Here is a 12770-nt window from a genome sequence, read left to right on the forward strand (position 1 = left end):
TGGGAGGCGAAACATTAAGCCCCTATCTTTCTCTGTGTTCGATGGATGCTATTTGTTCTAAAAATATGCTTTGAGTGGTAGCAATCATGGAAGACTAAATGATAGTTGAGTATGTGAAGTTTGCTAAATCAAAGCTCTAACATAGACTCTTCCTGAAAATAAGATGAATTGTAATTGTTTGATGACTAATAACACGGTTTGTTAGTTTTCAAGAAAGTTTATGATCTATACTTTAACATGTGAATAGCTTGTTACTTGATCATGAAAAGTTCTATGAGTTGAGCTACTGTTATGACATATAATGATGCTAGAAAAGGTGATTGCAATTATCATTGATCAAACTTATGCACCTGCTAGCATTCACACTTCATAAATTATTTCTTTTATCATTAACCTACTCGAGGACGAGCAGGAATTAAGCTTGGGGATGCTGATATGTCTCCAACGTATCTATAATTTATGAAGTATTCATGCTATTATATTATCCATCTTGGATGTTTTATGGGCTTTGCACTTTTATATTATTTTTGGGACTAACCTATTGACCCAGAGCCCAGTGCCAGTTCCTGTTTTTTTCCCTTGTTTCAGTGTTTCGAAGAAAAGGAATATCAAACGGAGTCGAAATGGAATGAAACCTTCTGGAGAAGTTATTTTTGGAAAGAAAGCAACCTGGGAGACTTGGAGTGCATGTCAGGAAAGCAACGAGGGAGGCACGAGGCAGGGGGCGCGCCCACCCCCCTGGGCGCGCCCTCCACCCTCGTGGGCCCCTCGTGGCTCCCCTGACGTATTTCTTCCGCCTATATATATCCATATACCCTAAAACCATCGGGGAACATAATAGATCGGGAGTTCCGCCGCCGCAAGCCTCTGTAGCAACCAAAAACCAATCGGGACCCTGTTCCGGCACCCTGCCGGAGGGGGGATCCCTCACCGGTGGCCATCTTCATCAGCCCGGCGCTCTCCATGACGAGGAGGGAGTAGTTCACCCTCGGGGCTGAGGGTATGTACCAGTAGCTATGTGTTTGATCTCTCTCTCTCTCGTGTTCTTGATTTGGCACGATCTTGATGTATCGCGAGCTTTGCTATTATAGTTGGATCTTGTGTTGCTTCTCCCCCTCTACTCTCTTTTAATGGATTGAGTTTTCCCTTTGAAGTAATCTTATCGGATTGAGTCTTTAATGATTTGAGAACACTTGATGTATGTCTTGCCGTGCGTATCTTTGGTGACAATGGGATATCACGTGATTCACTTGATGTATGTTTTGGTGATCAACTTGTGGGTTCCGCCCATGAACCTATGCATAGGGGTTGGCACACGTTTTCATCTTGATTCTCCGGTAGAAACTTTGGGGCACTCTTTGAGGTTCTATGTGTTGGTTGAATAGATGAATCTGAGATTGTGTGATGCATATCGTATAATCATACCCACGGATACTTGAGGTGACATTGGAGTATCTAGGTGACATTAGGGTTTTGGTTGATTTGTGTCTTAAGGTGTTATTCTAGTACGAACTCTAGGACTGTTTGTGACACTTATAGGAATAGCCCAACGGATTGATTGGAAAGAATAACTTTGAGGTGGTTTCGTACCCTACCATACTCTCTTCGTTTGTTCTCCACTATTAGTGACTTTGGAGTGACTCTTTGTTGCATGTTGAGGGATAGTTATATGATCCAATTATGTTATTATTGTTGAGAGAACTTGCACTAGTGAAAGTATGAACCCTAGGCCTTGTTTCAACGCATTGCAATACCATTTACGCTCACTTTTATCATTGGTTACCTTGTTGTTTTTATATTTTCAGATTACAAAAACCTATATCTACCATCCATATTGCACTTGTATCACCATCTCTTCGCCGAACTAGTGCACCTATACAATTTACCATTGTATTGGGTGTGTTGGGGACACAAGAGACTCTTTGTTATTTGGTTGCAGAGTTGCTTGAGAGAGACCATCTTCATCCTACGCCTCCCACGGATTGATAAACCTTAGGTCATCCACTTGAGGGAAATTTGCTACTGTCCTACAAACCTCTGCACTTGGAGGCCCAACAACGTCTACAAGAAGAAGGTTGTGTAGTAGACATCACATACCATGGAGTAGTACGAGAAGCATTTATGACAGCTAATTGTTCATTAGGAAAGCTATCATCAATAGGTAGTGGGTCATCAAGAACATTCTCTAACCTAGATAAGTTGTCTGCAACGGGGTTCTCAGCTCCCTTTCTATCAATAATATGCAAATCAAATTCTTGTAATAGGAGAACCCATCTAATGAGTCTAGGTTTAGCATCTTTCTTTTCCATAAGATATTTAATAGTAGCATGATCAGTGTGAACAGTTAATTTAGAATCAACAATATAAGGTCTGAACTTATCACAAGCAAATACAACTGCTAAAAATTCTTTCTCAGTAGTAGCATAATTTCTTTGGGCACTATCTAGAGTTTTACTAGCATATTGGATAACATTTAATTTCTTATCAACTCTTTGTCCTAGAACAGCACCTACAGCATAATCACTAGCATCACACATAATTTCAAAGGGTAAATTCCAATCAGGTGGCTGAACAATAGGTGCAGAAATCAAAGCTTTCTTAAGTATTTCAAATGCTTCTACACAATCATCATCAAAGACAAAAGGAATATCTTTTTGTAAGAGATTAGTCAGAGGCCTAGAAATTTTTGAGAAGTCCTTAATGAACCTCCTATAAAAACCGGCATGACCAAGGAAACTTCTTATACCTTTAATGTCCTTGGGACACGACATCTTTTCAATAGCATCAACTTTAGCTTTATCAACGTCAATACCTCTTTCAGAAATTTTATGCCCCAAGACAATACCTTCATTAACCATAAAGTGGAACTTCTCCTAATTCAAGACAAGATTAGTTTCTTCACATCTCTGCAAAACTCGATCAAGGTTGCTCAAGCAATCATCAAAAGAAGTTCCATATACGGAGAAATCATCCATGAAAACCTCAACAATCTTTTCACAAAAATCAGAGAATATAGCCATCATGCATCTTTGAAAGGTAGCAGGTGCATTGCATAAACCAAAAGGCATACGTCTATAAGCAAAGGTACTAAAAGGACAAGTAAAAGTGGTCTTTTCTTGATCCTCTTTTGACACAGGTATTTGAGAGAAACCAGAATAACCATCTGGAAAGCAAAAATGTGTATGTTTGGATAATCTTTCTAGCATTTGATCAATAAAAGGTAAAGGGTAATGATCCTTTTTAGTAGCTTTATTTAATTTGCGGAAATCAATTACCATTCTATATCATGTAATAATTCTTTGTGGGATCAATTCATCTTTATCATTAGGAACAATAGTAATACCTCCCTTCTTAGGGACACAATGGACAGGACTTACCCACTCACTATCAGCAACAGGATAAATTATACCTGCCTCTAGAAGCTTTAGTATTTATTTTCTTACCACTTCTTTCATCTTAGGATTTAATCGTCGTTGGTGATCAACAACCGGTTTAGCGTCTTTCTCCAATTTTATTTTGTGCTGGCATAGAGTGGGACTAATGCCCTTAAGATCATCAAGAGTATATCCAATAGCAGCACAGTGCTTCTTCAGAGTTTTCAATAATTTCTTTTCTTCATATGCTTTGAAAGGTTAGCACTAATAATAACATGATATATCTTTTTCTCATCAAGATAAGCATATTTAAGAGTATCGGGTAATGGTTTAAGCTCAAACACGGGATCACCCTTGGGTGGAGGAGGATCCCCTAGGATTTCAACATGCAAGTTGTGTTTCAAAATAGGTCCCTATTTAAAGAATATTTCATCTATTTCCCTTCTTTCATTCATAAACATATCATTTTCATGGTCTAGCAAATATTGTTCTAACGGATCATTAGGAGGCACGGCAATAGAAGCAAGACCAATAATTTCATCTTTACTAGGAAATTCTTCATCATGAGGTTGTCTATGAAATTTAGCAAAATTAAATTCATGAGACATATCCCCTAGACCAATAGTAACAACATCCTTTTTGCAGTCTATCCTAGCATTAACAGTATTCAAGAAGGGTCTACCAAATATAATGGGACAAAAGTCATCTTGTGGGGAACCAAGAACAAGAAAATCAGCAGGATATTTAACTTTCCCACACAAGACTTCAACATCTCTAACAATCCCAACTGGTGAAATAGTATCTCTATTGGCAAGCTTAATTGTAACATCAATTTCTTCTATCTCAGCAGGTGCAATATCATGCATAATTTCTTTGTATAAGGAATTGGGTATTGCACTTGCACTAGCACCCATATCACATAAGCCATGATAGCAGTGATCTCCTATTTTAACAGAAATAACAGGCATGCCTACAACAGGTCTATGTTTATTTTTAGTATCAGGTCTAGCAATTCTAGCAGCTTCATCACAGAAGTAAATAACATGCCCATCAATATTATCAGCCAAGAGATCTTTAACCATAGCAATACTAGGTTCAACTTTAATTTGATCAGGGGGTGTAGGTGTTCTAGTATTACTCTTACGAACCACAGTTGAAGCTTTAGCATGATCCTTTATTCTAACAGGGAAAGGTGGTTTCTCAATATAAGCAGTAGGAACAACAGGATCAACATTATAAGTGATAGTCTTTTCTTCAACTTTAATAGGTGCAACTACTTTTACTTCAATGGGAGGATTATACTAAAACCACTTCTCCTTAGGGAGATCAACATGAGTAGCAAAGGATTCACAGAAAGAAGCTACTATCTCAGAGTCAAGTCCATATTTAGTGCTAAATTCACGGAAAACATCGGTATCCATAAAAGATTTAACACAATCAAACTTAGGTGTTATACCTGACTCCTTACCTTCGTCGAGGTCCCAATCTTCAGAGTTGTGTTTAATTCTTTCCAATAAATCCCATTTGAATTCAATAGTCATCATCATAAAAGAGCCAGTACAAGAAGTATCGAGCATGGAGCGATTATTGAGAGGAAACCGACCATAAAAATTTTGAATAATAATTTCTCTTGAGAGCTCATGATTGGGGTATGAATATAACATTGACTTAAGCCTCCCCCAAGCTTGAGCTATGCTTTCTCCTTCGCGAGGCCAAAAATTATATATATAATTATGATCATGATGAACAAGATGCATAGGATAAAACTTCTGATGAAATTCCAATTTCAATCGGTTGTAGTTCCATGATCCCATATCATCACATAGCCTAAACCATTTCAATGCCTTTCCCTTCAAAGATAAAGGGAATACCTTCTTCTTGATAACATCCTCGGGCATACCTGCAAGCTTAAATAATCCACAAACTTCATCCACATAGATTAGGTGTAAATTGGGATGCAGTGTTCCATCTCCTGTAAAAGGATTAGCTAGCAGTTTCTCTATCATACCCGAAGGGATTTCAAAGTAAACATTTTCAGTATGTTTAGTAGGTTGAGGGGTAGCTAATTGTGGTTCCGGACAAGGTGAAGATACCCCGAACAAACCCCTCAAAGGATTGTTTTCCATAGTAACAAGTGACAATAAATTACAGCACACTATATAAATGTTTCCTTACCAAAGGCGCTTCACTCCCCGGCAACGGCGCCAGAAAAGAGTCTTGATGACCCACAAGTTTAGGGGATATATCGTAGTCCTTTCGATAAGTAAGAGTGTCGAACCCAACGAGGAGCAGAAGGAAATGGCAAGCGGTTTTCAATAAGGTATTATCTGCAAGCACTGAAATTATCGGTAACAGATAGTTTTGCGATAAGGTAATTTGTAACGGGTAACAAGTAATGAAAGTAAATAAGGTGCAGTAAGATGGCCCAATCCTTTTTGTAGCAAAGGACGAGCATGGACAAACTCTTATATGAAGGAAAACGCTCCCGAGGACACGTGGGAATTATCGTCAAGCTAGTTTTCATCACGCTCATATGATTCGCGTTCGTTACTTTGATAATTTGATATGTGGGTGGACCGGTTCTTGGGTACTGCCCTTTCTTGGACAAGCATCCCACTTATGATTAACCCCTATTGCAAGCATCCACAACTACAAAAGAAGTATTAAGGTAAACCTAACCATAGCATGAAACATATGGATTCAAATCAGCCCCTTACGAAGCAACTCATAAACTAGGGTTTAAGCTTCTGTCACTCTAGCAACCCATCATCTACTTATTAATTCCCAATGCCTTCCTCTAGGGCCAAAAAATGGTGAAGTGTCATGTAGTCGACGTTCACATAACACCACTAGAGGAAAGACAACATACATCTCATCAAAATATCGAACGAATACCAAATTCACATGACTACTTATAGCAAGACTTCTCCCATGTCCTCAGGAACAAATGTAACTACTCACAAATCATATTCCTGTTCAAAATCAGAGGGGTATTAATATGCATAGAGGATCTGAACATATGATCTTCCACCAAATAAACCAACTAGCATCAACTACAAGGAGTAATCAACACTACTAGCAACCCACGGGTACCAATCTGAGGTTTTGGCACAAAGATTGGATAAAACAGATGAACTAGGGTTTTAGAGGAGATGGTGCTGGTGAAGATGTTGATGGAGATTGACCCCCTCCTGCTGAGAGGATCGATGGTGATGACGATGGCGATGATTTCCCCCTCCCGGAGGGATGTTTGCCCGGCAGAACAGCTCCGCCGGAGCCCTAGATTGGTTCCGCCAAGGTTCCGCCTCGTGGCGGCGGTGTTTCGTCCCGAAAACTTGCTTATGATTTTTTCCAGGGTAAAAGACTTCATATAGCATAAGATGGGCACCGGAGGCCTGCCAGGGGGCGCGCCCAGGGGGTAGGGCGCGCCCCCCACCCTCGTGGATGGTGGGTGGCCCCCCTCTGGTACTTTCTTCGCTCAGTATTTTTTATTAATTCCAAAAATAACTTCCGTGGAGTTTCAGGACTTTTGGAGTTGTGCAGAATAGGTCTCTAATAGTTGATCCTTTTCCAGCCCAGAATTCCAGCTGCCGGCATTCCCCCTCTTCATGTAAACCTTGTAAAATAAGAGAGAATAGGCATAAGTATTGTGACATAATGTGTAATAACAGCCCATAATGCAATAAATATCGATATAAAAGCATGATGCAAAATGGGCGTATCAGTATATCGCTTGCACCCACGATTCCCCGTAGCATATCCCATGTCTTGTATCTTTCACTTACTTGAGCTTCCCCGTACACAAACGTAACCCTTGTTTTCACATCTACAAGATCATTAATAAGTGGATCAATATGGTACTGAGAATAACCAACAATCTCAAGCTTTATTTCTTCATTCCAGAAAATTCCTAGACCACCACTTCTCCCGAGCTACTAACAGCAAAGCTTTTATTAAAACCTAGAGAACCAACCATATTCTCAACTCTCGTTCCCTCTATTTGAGTCTCAAGGATGCAAAGTACAAAGGGGGCATATTGCTTCGTTAGGTCACAAAGCTCTCGAACCGCCGCGGGTCTGCCAGCCCCACGGCAGTTCCAACAGAGGAGACTATGGCACGACCCCCCTTGGAGGCCCGCCAATCGTGCATTAGTGTTTTTGGGTAGAGTTGTGTTCTTTCCATTGGTTTTCTCACCGGTCATCGTGTTGGTCTTGTTCCTCTTCGGCTCCTGCTTTGAAGAAGGGCTAGGTGGAATTTCAGTGGTTGGTGGCGACGTGGTGTTGGAGTCAACGGTGGGCGCCGGCAGCAACATTAGTGCCTTTGAGTCTGCTGCTGCAGCCCCCCTCTTCCTGTTTCTATCTCCATCCTCCATAGCCACATCCGCATCAGCAGCAGTAACATATTTCTCCTTGGGTGCAGTCATGTTGAGATCAGATCCACTGCCACATCCTCTCCCTGCACGACCTCCACGGCCTCCTCCACGACCACCTCTTGCTCCATTGCCCTCGGCTGAGCCTCGTCCTTCTCCTGGACTACTCCCCGGTCCTTTGAACCATGAGGCTTTCAGATCTTTAAAAACCAGTGCCTTTGGTTGATGGACTCTATCGCCGCACTCTTTGAAGAGATGACCAATGTATCCGCAGACGGCACACCAATCAGGGAGCGGTTCGTACTTTACTCTGAAAATCTCCCTATGCATAGTATCCTTCTTCTTTACCACCAAGGAGACGGCATTCTTGAGGGGCTTGGTGGCATCTAGCTTCACACGAACACGTGCAAAGTTACCTTCAAAATCTTGAGATCTTGGTTCGGCGTAGATGAACTCTCCCACCATTGCAGACAAAGCTTTGATCTTTGGGAAGAAACCATCTGGGAAGTCATGGATATGTATCCACATATCGATCTTGTTGAGCTCAATAGTCGACGGTTTTGTATAGCCGTCGTACGGCGCCAGAACCACCGCTTTTCCCTTGAAGCTCCAGGGTCCTTCCTCCATCACGTGCTCCTAGCCGCCTAAGCATTCAAATTGCAGCGTGTAAAGGTTATCTCCAAGCAGCCTGATCTTCACTTCCTTTGCCAAATCCCAAGCGACCCTCATGTTCCTGTAAAACCAATACTGACTATAGGTCTTCTCCGTGTGAACCCTAGCTATGGCCATCCACCGGGTCGCCTCCTCCGGCAGCTCATCATCCTCGATCACCACGTCCTGGAGATCATCTTCCTTCAGACCTAGTTCATCCATCATTGCTTCCAGATCCGTCATGCCGCTCCCCGATCCCGAAGCAGCATCTTCCATATTCCCTTGCCCGAGGGTTTGTTCCGCGGGCAGTATGATCCCTACTGGTCCTCCCCCCCCCCCCCCCCCCCCCCCTCGATGGAGGGAACCCGAGGCCCCGATCAACGCCAATGTGGAGTATAGGAGAGGGGAGACGAAGTCTCTACGGTGGCGCGAGAGAGCCGCCACCGAGAGGAGAGAAATCCTAACTTGAGGGGATACATCCCATGCGTCGCTCGGATGGTAAATCCGCAAATCCGCGCTGTGAGCTACAAGTAGTTAGCCGTTGGCGTGCGATGCTCTCTTCATTGGGCCTGGGCCGTGCTTTAGTCCTTGGTCTTGGGCTTCCTCATTCGCAGGTTGCGTCTAGGGGATTGAGTGAACGAACTTATGGTTCCTTTGCCTTCTCTTTACTTGACCCTGGGAGCGTGAAATCCCGGGCCTGAGACGCAACTCATCATTTTTCTATAGGAAGCTTGACGGTCACTACGATTGTTTTTTAGCGTTACTAGTCACTGCAATTTGTCTCTTCCTGGCAGAAGTCCCATAGAGAAAGCAATACAAAAGGGCCCATAGAAGAGAGAGCACAATTGAAATATATGAAAATGTGGCCAAAGGATTCGACCCCCAAGACAACTTGTTACATACGCATATTGACATAACTTTCGCTGGTGGATGCGGCGGTCATATCGGACGATATGGGGCGGGGAACGGCCAGAATCGGTGCAAATCAGGCAGCGGCGGAGCGAGCTCGACGATCGCCGTGGGGGTCGTCACGGTGGCTGCCGAGTGGTGGGGTGGCTATGGTCCCGAGGGTGGGTGGCAATTGCGACGGTGATGTGTGGCGGCGATTTTTCGCCAGAATTGGCATGAAGTGAAGGCGGGTCGAGCAGTGCGGAAATTCCAGCTCATGGGTTGGCTTCGCATTGCTGCGTTTTGCTTTTGTGGCACCAATTAGAGGTACTTGAAATTTGGAGCGCTTGATGCTAAATTTTGGGATTGTTCTAACATTTTTTGGGCATCAAATATGAATAGGGAATTAACATTCAACTTTAAAAAGTTAGGAATAGGGAATTTTTTGAGGACGCGGCTAATTAATATGCACCAGGGCTTAGGGGATGAACAATAAAATCGCAAAAAATAGGAAACCAATTCAAAAAAATCTTTTTTTTGCATGACGATGCTCCTGTGCGTGATGCCCGTGCAAAATTTGATGAAGTTTGGACATTCGAGGAGGTGGCAAAGAAAAATCCGGGTGTTCGAGGAACATTTGAAAAAAAAACATTCTTCACAACCGATTTTCTCGTTTCTGCCACAAGCTTTTCGAATTTCCAAACACCCCAAAATTTGGCAGGGACATCACGCATATGAGCATCTTGGAAGAAAAATAATAATCTAATTATGTGAAATTTCTACTATGTTTTTATTTTACTGTTCACCGTTTTGAGCATCGTTTGAATTATCGATTTGTTCAGCAGTATTTTGTGCCCACACTGTCCCAAACGACAGTCTTTTGGGCACATCCTGTATATTTTATGCCCACACTGTCCCAAACGACAGTCTTTTGGGCACATCCATTTTGCTACAAATGGGTGATGATCTTGCACCTGCGCCGGCTACCCCAACCAACCAATCGTTACTTATAAAGAAAAAAAAGCAACCAACCAATGGGAACGCAGGAACCTCGAAGCCACGGATCGCCCCCCTACGATCCGCGTGAAACCAAATCCCACCATCCACGGCTGGCAGATCCAACGATCCAAACTCACCTCTCCTTCCCGAAACACAGCGCGCCGAAATTTGGCCACCCGCCGCCCGCTCCTTAAAACGCTCCCCGAGCCGGCTCCATTCTCCATCCACTCCAATCCCCAATCTCCCTCCCAACCAATCCACCAAGGAAACCCCGATGGCCCGCACGAAGCAGACGGCGAGGAAGTCCACCGGCGGCAAGGCGCCGCGGAAGCAGCTGGCCACCAAGGCGGCGCGCAAGTCGGCGCCGGCCACCGGCGGCGTCAAGAAGCCGCACCGCTTCCGCCCGGGCACCGTGGCGCTCCGGGAGATCCGCAAGTACCAGAAGAGCACGGAGCTGCTCATCCGCAAGCTGCCCTTCCAGCGCCTCGTGCGGGAGATCGCGCAGGACTTCAAGACCGACCTCCGCTTCCAGAGCTCCGCCGTCTCCGCGCTGCAGGAGGCCGCCGAGGCCTACCTCGTGGGGCTCTTCGAGGACACCAACCTCTGCGCCATCCACGCCAAGCGCGTCACCATCATGCCCAAGGACATCCAGCTCGCCCGCCGCATCCGGGGAGAGAGGGCCTAAGATCGTGTCTGTCTTATCTGCAGGTGTAGAGATTAGCATGTGTTGCGTGGTGATGTGATCTGGTATTGTGGTAGGAAGATCCCTCGTTCGTGCTATGTTAGGTGTGTTGTGATGTTACCATCTTGTTGTCATCAGCAATCTGAATGAAAGCTGGCTATCAGATCTCTCTCCATTTTGTGTTCTTCTGACGCATTTTGTTGTTTGTAATCCTGGAATGTCAACGAATGGTTTCTTTGCTCAATCTGAGGTGATGGTCAAAGTTTCTTGTAATTTAAGCCCAAAGTCTGAACCAAATCTTCAGTTTGTTCCATCTAATGTCATACCTTGGTTACTCCCCTGTCATGCTAATGTCACATTCTATTATACTTTGAAGTTTAATGTCACATTCTATTATGCTAATTCGTTGCAGAGCTGCTGTCTACTGAACGTCACTGGCTTCTCAGCATCGAGTCAGTCCTAAAGCATGTCTTGGGTGTTATTCTGCACCATTGCATTTGCTGCATTTCATCACCAGTATTCATTATTCATTGGTGGCTTGGTCAGTAAAGGTTCTGGGCAGTTTCTTTCAATTGATATCACTTTCTTGTTGCATCTTTGCCGAGATTGATTATCTTTCGGCTTGCAGACTTTATACCAGGAGTAGTATTTAGCAAAGCTATGAGTCGCCTGGTAACTTGGCAAGCAAGGCCTGCTAATTTGTATGCTTATGTAGTTATGTCATCCAATCTTTGGAAGATTCCATTTTTCTCTCCTGAATTAACAAATAAAAGTAAGATTATTACATATTTCCTGAATATTAACTGTAGTGGGATCGACAAATTTCATCAGTTGTTACGCTAGTCTGTGATTACAACCCTCAATCTCAGCAGAAGAAAGTCCCTACATTTTTTTATTTTTTAGATACCTCTGACAAAGTGCTCGATAAACGACACTATGGTGCATCAGATATTATGTGTTGACTATAGCCATTCAAGTCAGTTTCCACACAAGTCGTTCAAACATACTATAAGAAAACGGTGTGCAGTAGAACTCTAAAAGTACTAAATGATGCCATTGCCTTTATTCTGCAAACATTTGTTGGTGTTAGTCTGAACCATTGCATTTGCTGCATTTCATCACTAGTGCTCATTATTCATTTGTGGCTTTGTCAGTAATGGTTTTGGGCAGCTTCTTTCTATTGATATCACTTGCTTGTTGCATCTGTGCCGAGATTGATTATCTTTCGGCTTGCAGACTTTGTACTGGGAGTAGTATTTATCAAAGCTACGAGTCGCTGGCTTGCAACTTTGCTAGCAAGGCCTGTGCTAATATGTCTTGCTAGTTATGCCTTCTTGATGGTTATTCATAATCTGTGCTGCACCCTCTTGGCCGCTTCCACCTGTCCTTTGGTAGTTGCCTTTTGCATTGTGTTGTAACTATGTAGGGGTGTTTTTGTGTTTCCATTGCTGGCATGCTGTGTTGTCCCTCGTGCTGTATGGTTTTCCTCATAAATGAGATCAAGGATTTCGACCCGGTTTCTCTTATAAACTGGATCAATATTTTCTTTGAATGAGATCAAATTCAGGTGGGGATTTCTCCCCTGGGTGACAGATTTTTTTAAATTTTCCTCACTTTAAACTGCAGTGTAATTGACATGTTTCATCAATTGTTATGCTAGTCTTTGATTATAATCCTCAAGCCCAGCAGAAGAAAGTCCTACATTTCGTCCGGACAATTGCTCGATAAATGACAGTATGGCGCATCAGATCCAATGGTTAGTCCCACTGGATAGATTTCTCGCTGAAAACATTTCCAAAATTGCCTG

The 12770-nt window shown here is 43.2% G+C and overlaps 1 protein-coding gene across 1 annotated transcript; it reads left to right on the forward strand.

Annotated features, from left to right (window-relative positions):
* Window positions 1-10487: 10487 nt before the first annotated feature.
* LOC123143336 (histone H3.2) lies at window positions 10488-11138 on the forward strand. Its single transcript, XM_044562220.1, has one exon. It carries the CDS (start codon window positions 10556-10558, stop codon window positions 10964-10966), a length of 411 nt encoding a protein of 136 aa, XP_044418155.1. The 5' UTR covers window positions 10488-10555; the 3' UTR covers window positions 10967-11138.
* Window positions 11139-12770: the final 1632 nt, after the last annotated feature.

This window comes from Triticum aestivum, chromosome 6D, assembly GCF_018294505.1.
Source record: "Triticum aestivum cultivar Chinese Spring chromosome 6D, IWGSC CS RefSeq v2.1, whole genome shotgun sequence".
NCBI lineage: Eukaryota > Viridiplantae > Streptophyta > Magnoliopsida > Poales > Poaceae > Triticum > Triticum aestivum.

Excerpts from the sequence above, each read along its gene's own strand:
- LOC123143336 (XM_044562220.1), top strand. The coding sequence starts at position 10,556 with ATGGCCCGCACGAAGCAGACGGCGAGGAAGTCCACCGGCGGCAAGGCG.